Below are 14285 nucleotides of genomic sequence, written 5' to 3' on the forward strand. Positions count from 1 at the left end.
TCTTCAATTTTCATACAAACTATTCACTGAGTACCTCAATTACTCTTTAGAAGGCCAGATCCTTTTTTGATGGATTTATAAAACTGTACTGGGAGTCTCTCTCTCTCTCGAAACCAGGGTTCATTCTATCATCTATCTATCTATCTATCATCTATCTATCTATCTATCTATCTATCTATCTATCTATCTATCTATCATCTATCTATCTATCTATCTATCTATCTATCTATCTATCATTCTATCATTCTATCTATCATTCTATCTATCATTCTATCCATCATTCTATCTATCTACCATTCTATCTATCATTCTATCTATCATTCTATCTATCTATTTATCATCTATCTATCTATCTATCTATCTATCTATCTATCTATCTATCTAACAATCATTCTATCATTCTATCATTCTATCCATCATTCTATCTATCTATCATTCTATCTATCATTCTATCTATCTATTTATCATCTATCTATCTATCTATCTATCTACCATTCTATCATTCTATCATTCTATCCATCATTCTATCTATCTATCATTCTATCTATCATTCTATCTATCATTCTATCTATCATTCTATCTATCATTCTATCTATCATTCTATCTATCATTCTATCTATCTATCTATCTATCATTCTATCATTCTATCCATCATTCTATCTATCTATCATTCTATCCATCATTCTATCTATCATTCTATCTATCTATCTATCTATCTATCTATCTATCTATCTATCTATCTATCTATCTATCTATCTATCATTCTATCATTCTATCATTCTATCCATCATTCTATCTATCTATCATTCTATCTATCTATCTATCTATCTATCTATCTATCTATCTATCTATCTATCTATCTATTGCCAGCATGAATTGCCATTAGAAACTGTCAAAAATTTCCTCATCCAAAAACAATAATCACCACCACTTCAAAGTCTTTTTAATATTAGGTTATCAGTCCATCTGGGTCAAGTGCATATCGTCATTTAATTTGTTTTATTGCTTTTTTCACTTCTCGAATATTTAAAGGTGTATTTTGACTATATTGATCATTAAACCCCACCATGTTAGCTTTTTATTGGATAAATGTAGTCTGAAAAAAATTAAGTGGTCCTGGCATGGGAAGAATAAAGTTCCTTATTTAAATGAATTTCAAACTTTTTCCAGCATAAAGAGAGTTGTTACCCAAATTAAACAGGTCATATTATAAGGTGGCTGCCAACCCAAAGTAAGGTTAATTTCATTGCAGAGCCAAGGTGGCGCAGTTGGTAGAGTGCAGTACTGCAGGCTACTTCAGCTGACTGCTAGCTGCAGTTCGGGCCGTTTGAATCTCACCAGGCTCAAGGTTGACTCAGACTTCCATCCTTTCAAGGTTTGTAAAATGAGGACCCAGATTGTTGGGGCCAATATGCTGACTCTGTAAACCACTTAGAGAGGACTGTAAAAGCACTATGAAGTGGTATATATGTCTAAGTGCTGTTGCTATTGGACTGATTACCAAGTCCTTATCTGAAAACACCCAAGAAAGCACTGAGATTTTGGGGAGTTAAAATGAAAGCTCATGAAAAGGGACAAAGGTCTCTTATGTTTTTTGTTTTTGTTTTCTTTTTGCTGAAAAAGCTGAAAAATTAACTCTGGACATCATTTTGTTAGCCTGAGGAAAGCAAAAAAAGATTCACAGGGCTGGAATTAGAATAGAATAACAGAGTTGGAAGGACCTTGAAGTTCCTAACCCCCTGTTTAGGCAGGAAACCCTACACCACTTCAGATAAATGGTTATCCAACATCTTCTTAAAAACTTCTGGAGTCTAGAGTGATATATCCTTTCCAGATGATACAAATAGACTTTGCTGACATGCCCCCATAGTAGGCCTGGCTATGAGAGCCCACTTTTAAAGGATCTAAAAAAGACTTTAAAGATTATTACTTTTTGCTTCCTGAGGATTAAAATAATAAAGTAGACCCCTAGACAGGAAACAGATGCATCAAGTTGAGTCCTAGATAGGAAGAAGGTGAAGAAGTTATTGAACCAACATTGTCAGGTTGCCCCAACCAGTTGAAAAGTTACTATGGAAAGATTCAACTCTTACAACTCATTTCATATTGTCTCAAAATTCTTCACTTCAGCCCAACACACATATTAACCTGTTAGTCGCCTGACACCAAATTGCTGAAAGTCAGATGATACAAGATGCGTATCATCCACTTCCTTGAAAAAAATAAGTCCAAAAATTGAACCATCTCCTTCAAATGCCTTCTATGTTGAAGATGATAATCATGTATGAAGATATAATCTTTTCAGATTTAATGAATTGATTAATGAAAGAGCCAGAACATCTAAGCAAAAGCTTTATGTGCCACTATCTGGGAGGATAAAATAGAATAGAATTCTTTATTGGCCAAGTGTAATTGGACACACAAGGAATTTGTCTTTGGTGAATATTCTCTCAGCGTACATAAGGAGAATAAAAATACATTCATCAAGAATAAAAAGATACAACACTTAGTGACAGTCAAATTATATTAGGACACACATATAAACTCTTACTCAGATACAACTATCAGAACAAACCAGAAAAAAAAAACATGTACAATAAAATGTATGCAGAATTTCAAAGAAATAGTCACAATAAGTCAATGGGAAGAGTTATAGATCAAATCCATAACATTGACCTCAAACTACAACTTAAACAAAAAGTCAGTTTGCCACATATTTATTTATTTTTCACAGTTTTCAACCACCCATTTATCACACAAATAGTGGACAAGTTACAAAACAAATGCTGGAAACATGTTTGTATGCCTGTCTGTGTATATCATAATGCAGAAATGTTTGGAAATTAAATTTAACATGAAACCATATTTTTTTTACTAAGTATAAACCTAGAAATCAACAACAAGGAATATCATATTTTACTAAAATACCTGCTCAAGGCAGCAAGAAAAAACTTTGTCCAACAATGCAAGAAAGGTACAATTCTAACAATATCTGAATATACTACATATGAATATGGTCTCTATTTCTGTCTTTAAAGGTTTGTTATCTATATCAGTGGCTCGCAACCTTTTGGGCACAAGGGACCAATTCTGGGGAGAACAGTTTTTCTGCAGATCAGAGGGGTTTTGTGGTATGAAGTGTCTGCATCCCACAGATGGGGCTTCACTTGTTTGTATGGCCCCGTTTCTGCCATGCCGCAGACTGATGCTGGTCCATGGATCAGAGGTTGGGGACCCCTGATCTAAATAGAGCATCAGTTATCCCTGCTATGTACCACATACATACCAGTGTATCAATATTATATCATTTACTACATATAAAATAATAAAAGGTAAAAGAAAGGTAAAAAGACAAAAAAATGATGGAGTTGAAATCAGGTTTTTTTAATCACCAAATGCTGCTTATTAGAATTAGAAACCACTTTTTAGGAACCACTTATCCAATATTCAATTTACTGTATTGTTTTGACATCATATGCAGTTTTGTATTCAAATCGGGTCTTAAGTAAATAATGTAGCACTTGGGGAAAAATATAAAGCTCAGCAATCCAGCACTGGAGGCCAAGATGGAGAAGACCTGCACAGCCACCATGTATTTCCCCTTAGTGCTCAGGTAAGTGGGCACAAAGGACACCCAAACACTGCAAAAGACCAGCATGCTGAAAGTGATCAGCTTGGCTTCGTTGAAGGCCCCAGGCAGATTCCTGGCCAGAAAAGCCACTGTGAAACAAATGGCAGCCAGGAAGCCCATGTAAACAAGGGCAGAGTAAAACATGGTGACAGACCCTTCATTACACTGCAGAATGATCTCTCCAGACTGAGAATGCTTGTCAGAGTCTGGGAATGGGGGGAAAGTGCCCAACCAAATGCTGCAGAGAATAACTTGGACACCAGAGCAAGAAAGGATGATGGAGTTTGCCAGGCTCTTCCCCAGCCATCTCTGCATTTTATTCCCTGGTTTAGTGGCCAAGAAGGCTAGCACTACTGTGATGGTTTTGGCCAAGATTGAAGAAATGGCAATGGAGAAGATGATGCTAAAGGCTGTTTGTCGGAGAAGGCAGGTTTGTTTTGTTGGCCGGCCAATGAAGAGGAAGGAGGTTAAGAAGGAAAGCAGGAGGGAAACCAACAGGATGTAGGAAAGGTCTCTGTTGTTGGCTTTGATGATTGGAGTGTCTAGAAATTTAATGAAGATTCCCAAAACAAAGGTTGTGGTTAAAAACAGGAACAAGGCTATGGAAGCCAGGATGATCCCCACAGCTTCTTTGTAAGAAAGGTAGTTTTCAATCTTGGGAATACAGTGAACACGTTTGATGTTTGGATATCGATCTTCTAGACATCTGGTGCATTTTTGTGCATCTGAAAAGAGCAAGAATAGGATCTCCCATTAAGCATGTTCTTTAATCAAATCAATTGATTGGGTCAACTTATGGGTGTGATTTTGTGCAGATGAAATTAATGAGCTCCTTCATTTCACTCCATCCAGAAAAGGAAACATAATTTCCACTTCATTTCTTCATTTCATGTTTCTTTTCTTTATTTTTATTTGATGCTACATCCCTAACAGTATCTCTCTTTCATCAATCAATTGGAAGGGAGGGAGGGAGGGAGGGAGGGAAGAAGGAAGGAAGGAAGGAAGGAAGGAAGGAAGGAAGGAAGGAAGGAAGGAAGGAAGGAAGGAAGGTAGGTCCACTATTTTATCATTCCACTGAACATTGAGAATAAAAGTCAATCTTTTATAAATGCATCAGAGGACTAATGAAATCCTCTTCACAATGAAATGACATATACTTGAATGACATTTAACTGAATGACATTTAATGACCTTTAAATACATTTAACTTTCTCTTTGGTGTATATATTGGAAATTAAACTAAATTATCAGAGCCCAGGAGCTGTGGTGGCACAGTGGTTAGAATGCAGTATTGCAGGCTAATTCTGTCAACTGCCAGGAATTCAATCCTGACCGGCTAAAAGTTGACTCAGCCTTCCATCCTTGTGAGGTCAGTAAAATGAGGACCCAGATTGTTGGGGGCAATATGCTAACTCTGTATACTGCTTAGAGAGGACTGTAAAGCACTGTGAAGTGATATGTAATTGCTATTACTATTTCATACACTCCTTTCAGCCATGGGGCAAGAAATGTAAGGTGGAGGTAATTTGCATGATGAGTTGGATATGGATTGAAGATGTCCTGTGTTACAAATAGCAAGTTGGACATTCTCCTAGGAGGGCAAGATGAATATTTGGCTCAGCACTGATTTATTTATTTATTTTTCTATGCCACCCATTTCTCCTGCAAGGTGACTCTGAATGGCTCACAAATTATAAACACGTGAAAAATAGTTAAAATTTTAAAATTTTAAAATATTAAAATATTATTAAAAACTGTGATACAAGAGCCAAGTGACAAATGGGGTAAGGATGAGACAAGATTTCTTTTATACTGATGAATGTCTGCCAGTTTTTCTTGGTGTCTCTGATACAATAGAGAAATTCCTTTCCTTTTCTTTTCCCCCCCTTTCCTCTCCTCTCCTCTCTTCTTCATGATATAATCCAGGAGTTCAATAGCAATAATAGTTCAATTTTATTCACCAGGTCTAATTTCTGCTCAGTATTGGAATCAAATGTTTTTTTTTAATCTGGATTGTGAACATAGTAAGGAGGAGTAGAGAATGGAAAAGGAACAGAGAGAAGTTGCTGTGCATGAAAGATGCATTGTAAATGTCAAAAAGCAAAAGATGTCATCATTCTCATAACAATCCTAGATCTTTTAATGCCCTATCACAGTTTAGCTCCAAGGTAATTTCTTATAATGCACTGTGATATAAATGTACATATTGAACATATGCCCTTTTCCCCTGCTGTCACCCACCTTCTGTAGTGGAGATGGTTCCTTCTCCACAAGGACGACAGCCATAGCAGCAGATGGGCTTCCCTTCCTGAGCCACCTTCATGAATCCAGGATGACAGCTTTCCACACACTTGGAAGGAGGCAGGGGCTGAATGGAGACCACATCCAAAAAACGAATCATGTTTTTATGTAATTAAAAGGGGCAAAAGAAGAAGGCATTGGAAATTTCCAGTTCCAATTTTAACTGCTATATTTTAAAAAATGGAGAACTGATTCTTAATCTCTTCTAATTCTCATACACTCAAATTGTTTTAGTTTGAAATGTAATGTTAAATATTAAATTCTACTAAAATGTTAGATGGATTATCCACTTTGTGATAGATCAAATCTTTATCCTTTTGTACAGTACTGGACTAATATTCTCTGTCTCCCTGTCTCTCTGTTGTCTCTCTGCCTCTCTCCCCCTCCCCTTCTCCTTTCCCCTTCCCCCTCCTCCCTCTCTCCCTCTTTCTGACTTGTATAGCCTTTCACCTTGATGTCCATTACTCTGGACAGCTCACAAGTAAAATGCACTTGTATATTTACTTGAATATAAATATGATTGCTTATAGACATTTAAACATTTGACCAAAGAAGATGTTGCCTCTGTTGGTGAACTGAGATGACAGCACAAGCCTACCCCTCTCCCAAACTACAATCTTCTTGGTAACAACTTCAAGAAGAACAGAATGATTTCTTTTCCCCACCTTGTTCAGTATGTCCACATCTCCAATAGCTTTCTGATTGATCGTGAACTTGAAATCCAAGGATCCCTGTCTTTCTATACTACCGCATTTCATTTTGCCAACAGACATATTGGAGAAAATCACCCAGTTCACAATATCCAGGTCTGCCACCAGCTCTCCATTCTCATCTGCGTACAACACTCCTATGGAATTATTGTAAAACTCAGAATTCTGAAGGAAAGAATGGAACTGGAATGGAAGATAAAATGGATAGAATCAGTCAGAAAGGTCTACGGAGAGAATGTGCTGTGGTTGGGCTGAACAGAAAAAGCGAACGTTTCAGATTTATTTCCCAATCTAGAAACATTTAAATTCTAATACTCTATCTACGAATTTAAAGTGTAATTGTGTATGAACTGGACAAACACTGAGATGGGTTAGAAACTCATTTGAACAAGCTTTCAAGATAGCAATAGCACTTAGGCTGATATATCACTTCATAGAGCTTTGCAGCCCTCTCTAAATGGATTACAGAGTCAGCTTATTACAATACAATACAATAGTAGAGTTGGAAGGGACCTTGGAGGTCTTCTAGTCCAACCCCCTGCCTAGGCAGGAAACCCTATACCGTTTCAGACAGATGGCTATCCAACATCTTCTTAAAGACTTCCAGTGTTGGGGCATTCACAACTTCTGGAGGCAACTTCTGTTCCACTGATTAATTGTTCTAACTGTCAGGAAATTTCTCCTTAGTCCCAAGTTGCTTCTCTCCTTGATTAGTTTCCACCCATTGCTTCTTGTTCTACACTCAGGTGCCTTGGAGAATAGTTTGACTCCCTCTTCTTTGTGGCAACCCCTGAGATATTGGAACAATGCTATGATGTCTCCCCTAGTCCTTCTTTCTCTTAAGCTAGACATACCCAGTTCCTGCAACCGTTCTTCATATGTTTTGGTCTCCAGTCCCCTAATCATCTTTGTTGCTCTTCTCTGCACTCTTTCTAGAGTCTCCACATCTTTTTTACATCGTGGCAACCAGAACTGAATGCAGTATTCAGTATGGCCTTACCAAGGCATTATAAAGTGGAATTAACACTTCACGTGATCTTGATTCTATCCCTCTGTTGATGCAGCCTAGGGCTGTGTTGGCTTTTTTGGCAGCTGCTGCACACTGCTGGCTCATATTTAAATGGTTGTCCACTAGGACTCCAAGATCCCTTTCACAGTTACTACTGCTGAGCAAGGTACCACCTATACTGTACCTGTGCATTCCTTTTTTGTTGCCTAAATGTAGAACTTTACTCTTTTCACCATTGAATTTCATTTTATTAGATAGTGCCCAATGTTCAAGTTTGTCAAGATCCTTCTGTATCTTTTTTTTTCTCCCAAATTATTGTCCCAAACAAACTGGGTCCTCATTTTACCAACCTCAGAAGTATGGAAGGCTGAGTCAACCTTAGCTGGTCAGGTTCGAACTGCTGGCAGTCAGCAGAGTCAGCCTGCAAATCTACATGCTAACCACTGTGCCTCTGTCCTTATACCATAAAGTAGCATTTCTGCAATCCTTGGAGATTTGTGCCTCTTTTCCCTCAAGGGGCTGGGCTGCAATCCTAAAACCTTCTCCACATTTCTCTGCCCCTCAACTTATGCTAAAATAAAATCCAAACCCAAAAGATATTAAAATATTTTCATTTGAAAAGCCATTTAATAAGAAAACTAGATGCCAATGAAGGTAAAAGAGGGGTGATAATATAAAAGAGAAAGGAAGTGAATGTTTACATTCAATCTATCTTTTTGTTTCAAGAATCAACTATTTTTTCAGAATGCCCATCCAGTTCTTATCAATGGATTCTTAGCTTCAAGAGAAAGCTAGTGTCAACCCTGAAGCTGACCTGGCTGTGGCCGTTGTCTTTTCTGTAGCTTTTTCTAAGGATTTCTTTTCACATAGCTTCAGGCTTGACACAACATGGAGCTGAAGGGTAGGTATAGCGATAGCTGGGGTTTTGTAGCTATACAATACAATACAATACAATACAATACAATACAATACAATACAATACAATACTAGAGTTGGAAGGGACCTTGGAGGCCTTCTAGTCCAACCCTCTGCCTAGGCAGGAAACCCTATACCGTTTCAGACAGATGGCTATCCAACATCTTCTTAAAGACTTCCAGTGTTGGGGCATTCACAACTTCTGGAGGTAAGCTGTTCCACTGATTAATTGTTCTCACTGTCAGGAAGTTTCTCCTCAGTTCTAAGTTGCTTCTCTCCTTGATTAGTTTCCACCCATTGCTTCTTGTTCTACCCTCAGGTGCTTTGGAGAATAGTTTGACTCCCTCTTCTTTGTGGCAACCCCTGAGATATTGGAACAATGCTATCGTGTCTCCCCTTGTCCTTCTTTCTCTTAAGCTAGACCTACCCAGTTCCTGCAACCGTTCTTCATATGTTTTAGTCTCCAGTCCCCTAATCATCTTTGTTGCTCTTCTCTGCACTCTTTCTAGAGTCTCCACATCTTTTTTACATCGTGGCGACCATCTAAAACAAAATAGTTCTCTAATTAGCCAAGGACACTCCAAATGCTGGCTGGCCAGAGGAGGAGGAGAAAAGTATCCAGGCAACCAGCCAGAACCCAGATTGGACAATGTGACTTATTGTTTGGGAGAACAGGAAACTTTCACTTTTTAATGAGATGGAAAGTGCGGGACCTCTCAGATTTGTCTCTCCACCAGTCTGTACCAAGTGTTCTCACCTAAGCTTCCCAGGAGCATGAAGCAAATTCCTTGTCCCAATTAAAAAAAAACCTTTTTTAAATTTACTGTGAATTCTGCTCATTCTCATACAAGCAAAGTCTTTCCAGGGAGGATTTACAGTCACAGACCTTATCTGGCATAGAGAGCTCCCAGGCCGATATCTGCACAACTTGGCAAGGAGTCTCGGAGAGTCACGAGCCAATTAAGCAAACTAATTATCTCCTGCAAACTCCACTCCCCTTTCCCTCCTCTTTTATTTCGTCTGGGAGGGAAATTCATTCATCGTCCACTTGTGGCCTCACTCCCTTTTTGGGAGAGGGGGTGGTCTAAAAATCTAAGCGGTCTAAAATCCCAAGTTGGTCCCTGTTCTTTAGCTGTTCCCTTCATCTGGCAACTCTGTGCATGCACCCACTGGGAACAGGCTCCAGCTGTTCATCTGCCTCACTGATGTCTGACTCTGAAGGCAGCTGATAACTGGCATATGGCTCTGGCCCCATCTCTGCCTCCAACACAGAGCCCTCATCAGAGCCTTCCCCAGACTCCAGGACTGGCCCATGTTCCTCCCCAACCTCCTCACTGTCCGAATCTGCTGCCAGCTCTGTTAGCCACTGGAGGGCCACAACACCAAGGTGATATCTCCTAATAAAACTGTCCTTTGAGGAACCAACCTGCCTCGAAGTTCTTTTTGCAATTGGTGTATTATGTGGAACCCTGACAGCTATGCAAAGAAAAAAAAATACCTGCCAAACTTCCAGCCTTGGAGCTTCCATTTTCTTGCCACCTTTATTCCTTGCCCTCTTAGATCTGGAGAAAAGGGCTGCATGTAATGCCCATGCCACAGCCCAGATTGTGTTGTAAGTGAAATAGTTGTCTACTGACAAGATACGATTGATCTGCTCTTGGGGCAAAACCTCCAGTTCTTCTCCCTCCCTGCAGCGTTTCCAGATTTTCACCGAAAAGGCATCAGTGGAGTAAGAACATGTAAAGGCTCTCCATGAAAAGTGTTTCATTGTAGAATAAAAGCGACGAGTCACATCATAGTTTGCTGTTTGCTTTGTTTTCATAAGAAAGGAAAAAATGCTATGGATGAGTTCAATGAGAGCAGCAATTTCCCTCAAATACAAGTGAAAGTCTCCCATGACAGTTGCCATCAGGACCTTGCCTTTAGCAGGTTCCTTAAAATTTTGGAGGGCTTTATGTATAATTAATATCCCAATATATATCGAGTCCAAGTCGGCAAAATAAAGAAAGACATTCACTTGTCTCCAACTGTGATAGACTTCCGAAAGCCTAAAGATTTTCTTGCGAGTTGTGGAAAAGCTTTGTGACAAAACTGGACAAATGCCATTCCTGATCAGGATGGAGGTCACTGTCCTAAAGAACTTCTCCCCTTGGTCAGTGTCTGGAGCAATCAGACCAACCAAGGTCCACCTGAAATAGAGGAGCAGCTTGACCATCCCCGGGTACTGGACTCCTTCAGAGGGGAGCATTGAGTAGAAGAAAGGAAATTGGCTTTTATCGTTCAGAACCTGGGAAACAAAACTGTAACTGATCTAAAACAAAAAAGAATTACAAATATTAGAATGGGAATTAGAATTAAAGTATTAGAATGCGCAGAAATGGATAGATTGACACTCACTATTAAGTACAAAGAAGAAACTGAATATTTTTTGATATGGGATGTATTTTATCAATGGTTAGACAACAGAAACCTAAGTCAGAAAGGAGGAGACATTAAAAGAAGAAATATTAATGTGGAGAGTTGTTAAAGAAGATGTTAAGTATTATTGTTATTATATTATTATATTTTCAATATTATTGAGATGAATGCTACAACAAATATGTGGATTATTTGTTTAAAAACAACTGTACCCAGGTCACATACTGCACAATGGAAATGGAATGTTATATAAATACAATACAATACAATACAATACAATACAATACAATAGTAGAGTTGGAAGGGACCTTGGAGGTCTTCTAGTCCAACCCCCTGCCTAGGTAGGAAACCCTATACCATTTCAGACAAATAGCTATCCAACATCTTCTTAAAGACTTCCAGTGTTGGGGCATTCACAACTTCTGGAGGCAATTTCTGTTCCACTGATTAATTGTTCTCACTGTCAGGAAATTTCTCCTCAGTTCTAAGTTGCTTCTCTCCTTGATTAGTTTCCACCCATTGCTTATTGTTCTACCCTCAGGGGCCTTGGAGAATAGTTTGACTCCCTCTTCTTTGTGGCAACCCCTGAGATATTGGAACACTGCTATCATGTCTCCCCTCGTCCTTCTGTTCATTATGCTAGACATAACCAATTCCTGCAACCGTTCTTCATATGTTTTAGTCTCCAGTCCCCTAATCATCTTTGTTGCTCTTCTCTGCACTCTTTCTAGAATCTCCACATCTTTTTTACATCGTGGCGACCAGAACTGAATGCAGTATTCCAAGTGTGACCTTACCAAGGCATTATAAAGTGGTATTAACACTTCACGTGATCTTGATTCTAACCCTCTGTTGATGCAGCCTAGGACTGTGTTGGCTTTTTTGGCAGCTGCTGCACACTGCTGGCTCATATTTAAATGGTTGTCCACTAGGACTCCAAGATCCCTTTCACAGTTACTACTACTGAGCAAGGTATCACCTATACTGTGATATAAATAAAAGAAATAAAACATGGGTGGGGGGAAGAATTAAAATTAGAATTATTTATCGGCCAAGTGTGATTAGACACACAAGGAATTTGTCTCTGGCGCATAAGTTCTCAGTGTACATACAACTATAGTGATAGATTATTATCATAGTCATTGTGAAAATCCATTCATCATAAATTATTAGATACAACACATCACTAAGTGTCATGAATACAAAATAAACAATCCACATAAATCATACTAGGACACTAAGTAAGCAATTTGAATCATACGATAAAAGCAACAAAGTTATAGTGATAAGAAGATAAGGGGATGGGGAATAGGGCAGTAGAGAATAATGATGACAATACTGCCTTTCTGGATAGTTTATCAGTTTTGTGCGAATTAGTTATTTAGCAGAATGATGGCATGGGGAGAAAAACTGCCCTTGTGTCTAGAAAGAAAGTTGGCATTTTATTTGGCACTCATAACATTGAACTTTACTGGCTTTTATCCCATTCCCTATAGTGGAGACTCGTTATTCCATATATGGTTTTTCTCTCCATTTGTTTCTTCAGTTGGAAATTTTCCAAACTCCAAGAATTAGAAATCCCTCCAGTCTGGGCAAGTACTATAGTTTAAGGGAATAGGTTTGCTCTAATCCTTCTTACCCTTTGGACAACCTGAACCTTCAATTTTAGAGGGTATCATGTCAAAATGTTGTGCTTTGTTTACAAGAGAAGACCTCATAAAGCTCCATAACTAAAACTTTTCTCATGGCAGAGTCCGACCTGTGGGATTTTGTAGGTATTTAACATGGTCGAAATCTGGATGGAGATGCCAGTCTGGGCCCCTTCGAGGATGGCCAGTGTATTTCTCTGCCTTCCACAGCTGTAATTGGGAACGTTGGCTTCCCCATCTGAAAGCAGGTCCAGCAGAGCATCTGAAGTCATTCGTGGGTTGAAATAATTTTCATAGACATTGTAACCCAGGGTGATGTTGGGTAAGACATGCGGATCCTGGTTGATCTCCTTGGTGGCAAAAAGGAAGGAGAGTGCCTTCCAGTATTCTGGTCTTCCCATCCTAGAAATATAGCAACAGCACTTAGACTAATGTACCACTTCACAGTGCTTTATAGCCCTCTCTAAGCTGTTTATGGTGTCAGCATATTGCCCCCAACAATCTTATCTGACATATCCCAGTTCATTACAGAAGTTACTTTCTTACAGTTTTTAATACTCGATATTAAGGATGGAACGGTCCAATCATAAAGTTGGAAAAGGCCATTCACAGCACCAAGTTCAGTAATACATATGCAAATTTACAGAGAGATTGAGCAGCTGAGACTTTTAACAAAGCCCATACGCCTGAGTGTTGAAGTCTCTTGTGTGAACTTCTCGTTTTCAATGCAGGGAAAAATTACACCCGTCTTGCATTTTCAATCCATTTTGACTCCTTTCTTTTTTTCCAGCTACAGGGTAGTGTTGCCCAAAGGATGTTAAGAAAATTCCGATGCAACAAAATAAAAACAACCCAGCAAAAGTAGAAAATCAAACAAACAATGCTTTATAAGGCTGCATAAACAGAGGGATACATTCAATATCACGTGAAGTGTTAATACCACTTTAAAATGCCTTGGTAAGGCCAAACAGTGCCATGCAGTGCCAAAAAAACCCAACACTTACTGTGATGGCTGAGTTGAAGGAGATATGTTGAAGCTTAAGTGGTGAAATCTAGCCCTGTTTGCAGAGATGATGCCACCAATGAAAAGCTTGCCTGTCCTGTAATGATTCAGTGGATTCACTCCATCCCTATTCAGCGTCAAGAGGCATTTGACTTTGAATGTCCCACAGACTCCCTGGGGCCAGAAAAGCAACACAAGAAGAAGCAAAATCAGCAACATGACTTGTGTTCCTGATTGAGCTTCCTGTGTTGGGCCTGCCTAAAACAGCTATCTGGAGCAGGAAGAAAACAAAGCCCTCTTTGGAGATTGAGGAGTTTTCCATAGTCCTCCCGAGCTTCACATCTCAAGGAGAGAGGTCTAGGTGCAGCCCTTGACTGCTTTAAAAAACGACAACCCAAATCTCTCTTTCCCCAGACCCTTTTATGCCCCCCCATCTTTCCGATGCCTTGAACTCAGTCGACGAAGCTTTACTGTGGTTTTGAGATGAAAACATTGTTACTGGCATCCTGCTTTCAAATCTGAAAATGTATAGCAAAATCTCTGGAGGTTTTGCACCAAGGGAACGAATAAATCATGATGATTTGTATAACCACAAGGAGAAGAGACATTGCTTGTCTTGACTCTGAATGAGTCAATAGGCAGCTGTATA

General features: G+C 39.1%; 1 protein-coding gene across 1 annotated transcript; it reads right to left on the minus strand.

The window, feature by feature from the left end:
• Nucleotides 1-3436: 3436 nt before the first annotated feature.
• LOC309382754 (vomeronasal type-2 receptor 26-like) lies at nucleotides 3437-13034 on the minus strand (the record flags this gene model as incomplete). Its single annotated transcript, XM_081934580.1, has 5 exons — nucleotides 3437-4356; nucleotides 5873-5999; nucleotides 6598-6825; nucleotides 10746-10877; nucleotides 12744-13034. 5 exons carry the CDS (start codon nucleotides 13032-13034, stop codon nucleotides 3437-3439), a joined length of 1698 nt encoding a protein of 565 aa, XP_081790706.1.
• Between the last annotated feature and the right edge of the window lie 1251 nt (nucleotides 13035-14285).

This window comes from Natrix helvetica, assembly GCF_964273705.1.
Source record: "Natrix helvetica genome assembly, chromosome: 1".
NCBI classification, from domain to species: domain Eukaryota; kingdom Metazoa; phylum Chordata; class Lepidosauria; order Squamata; family Natricidae; genus Natrix; species Natrix helvetica.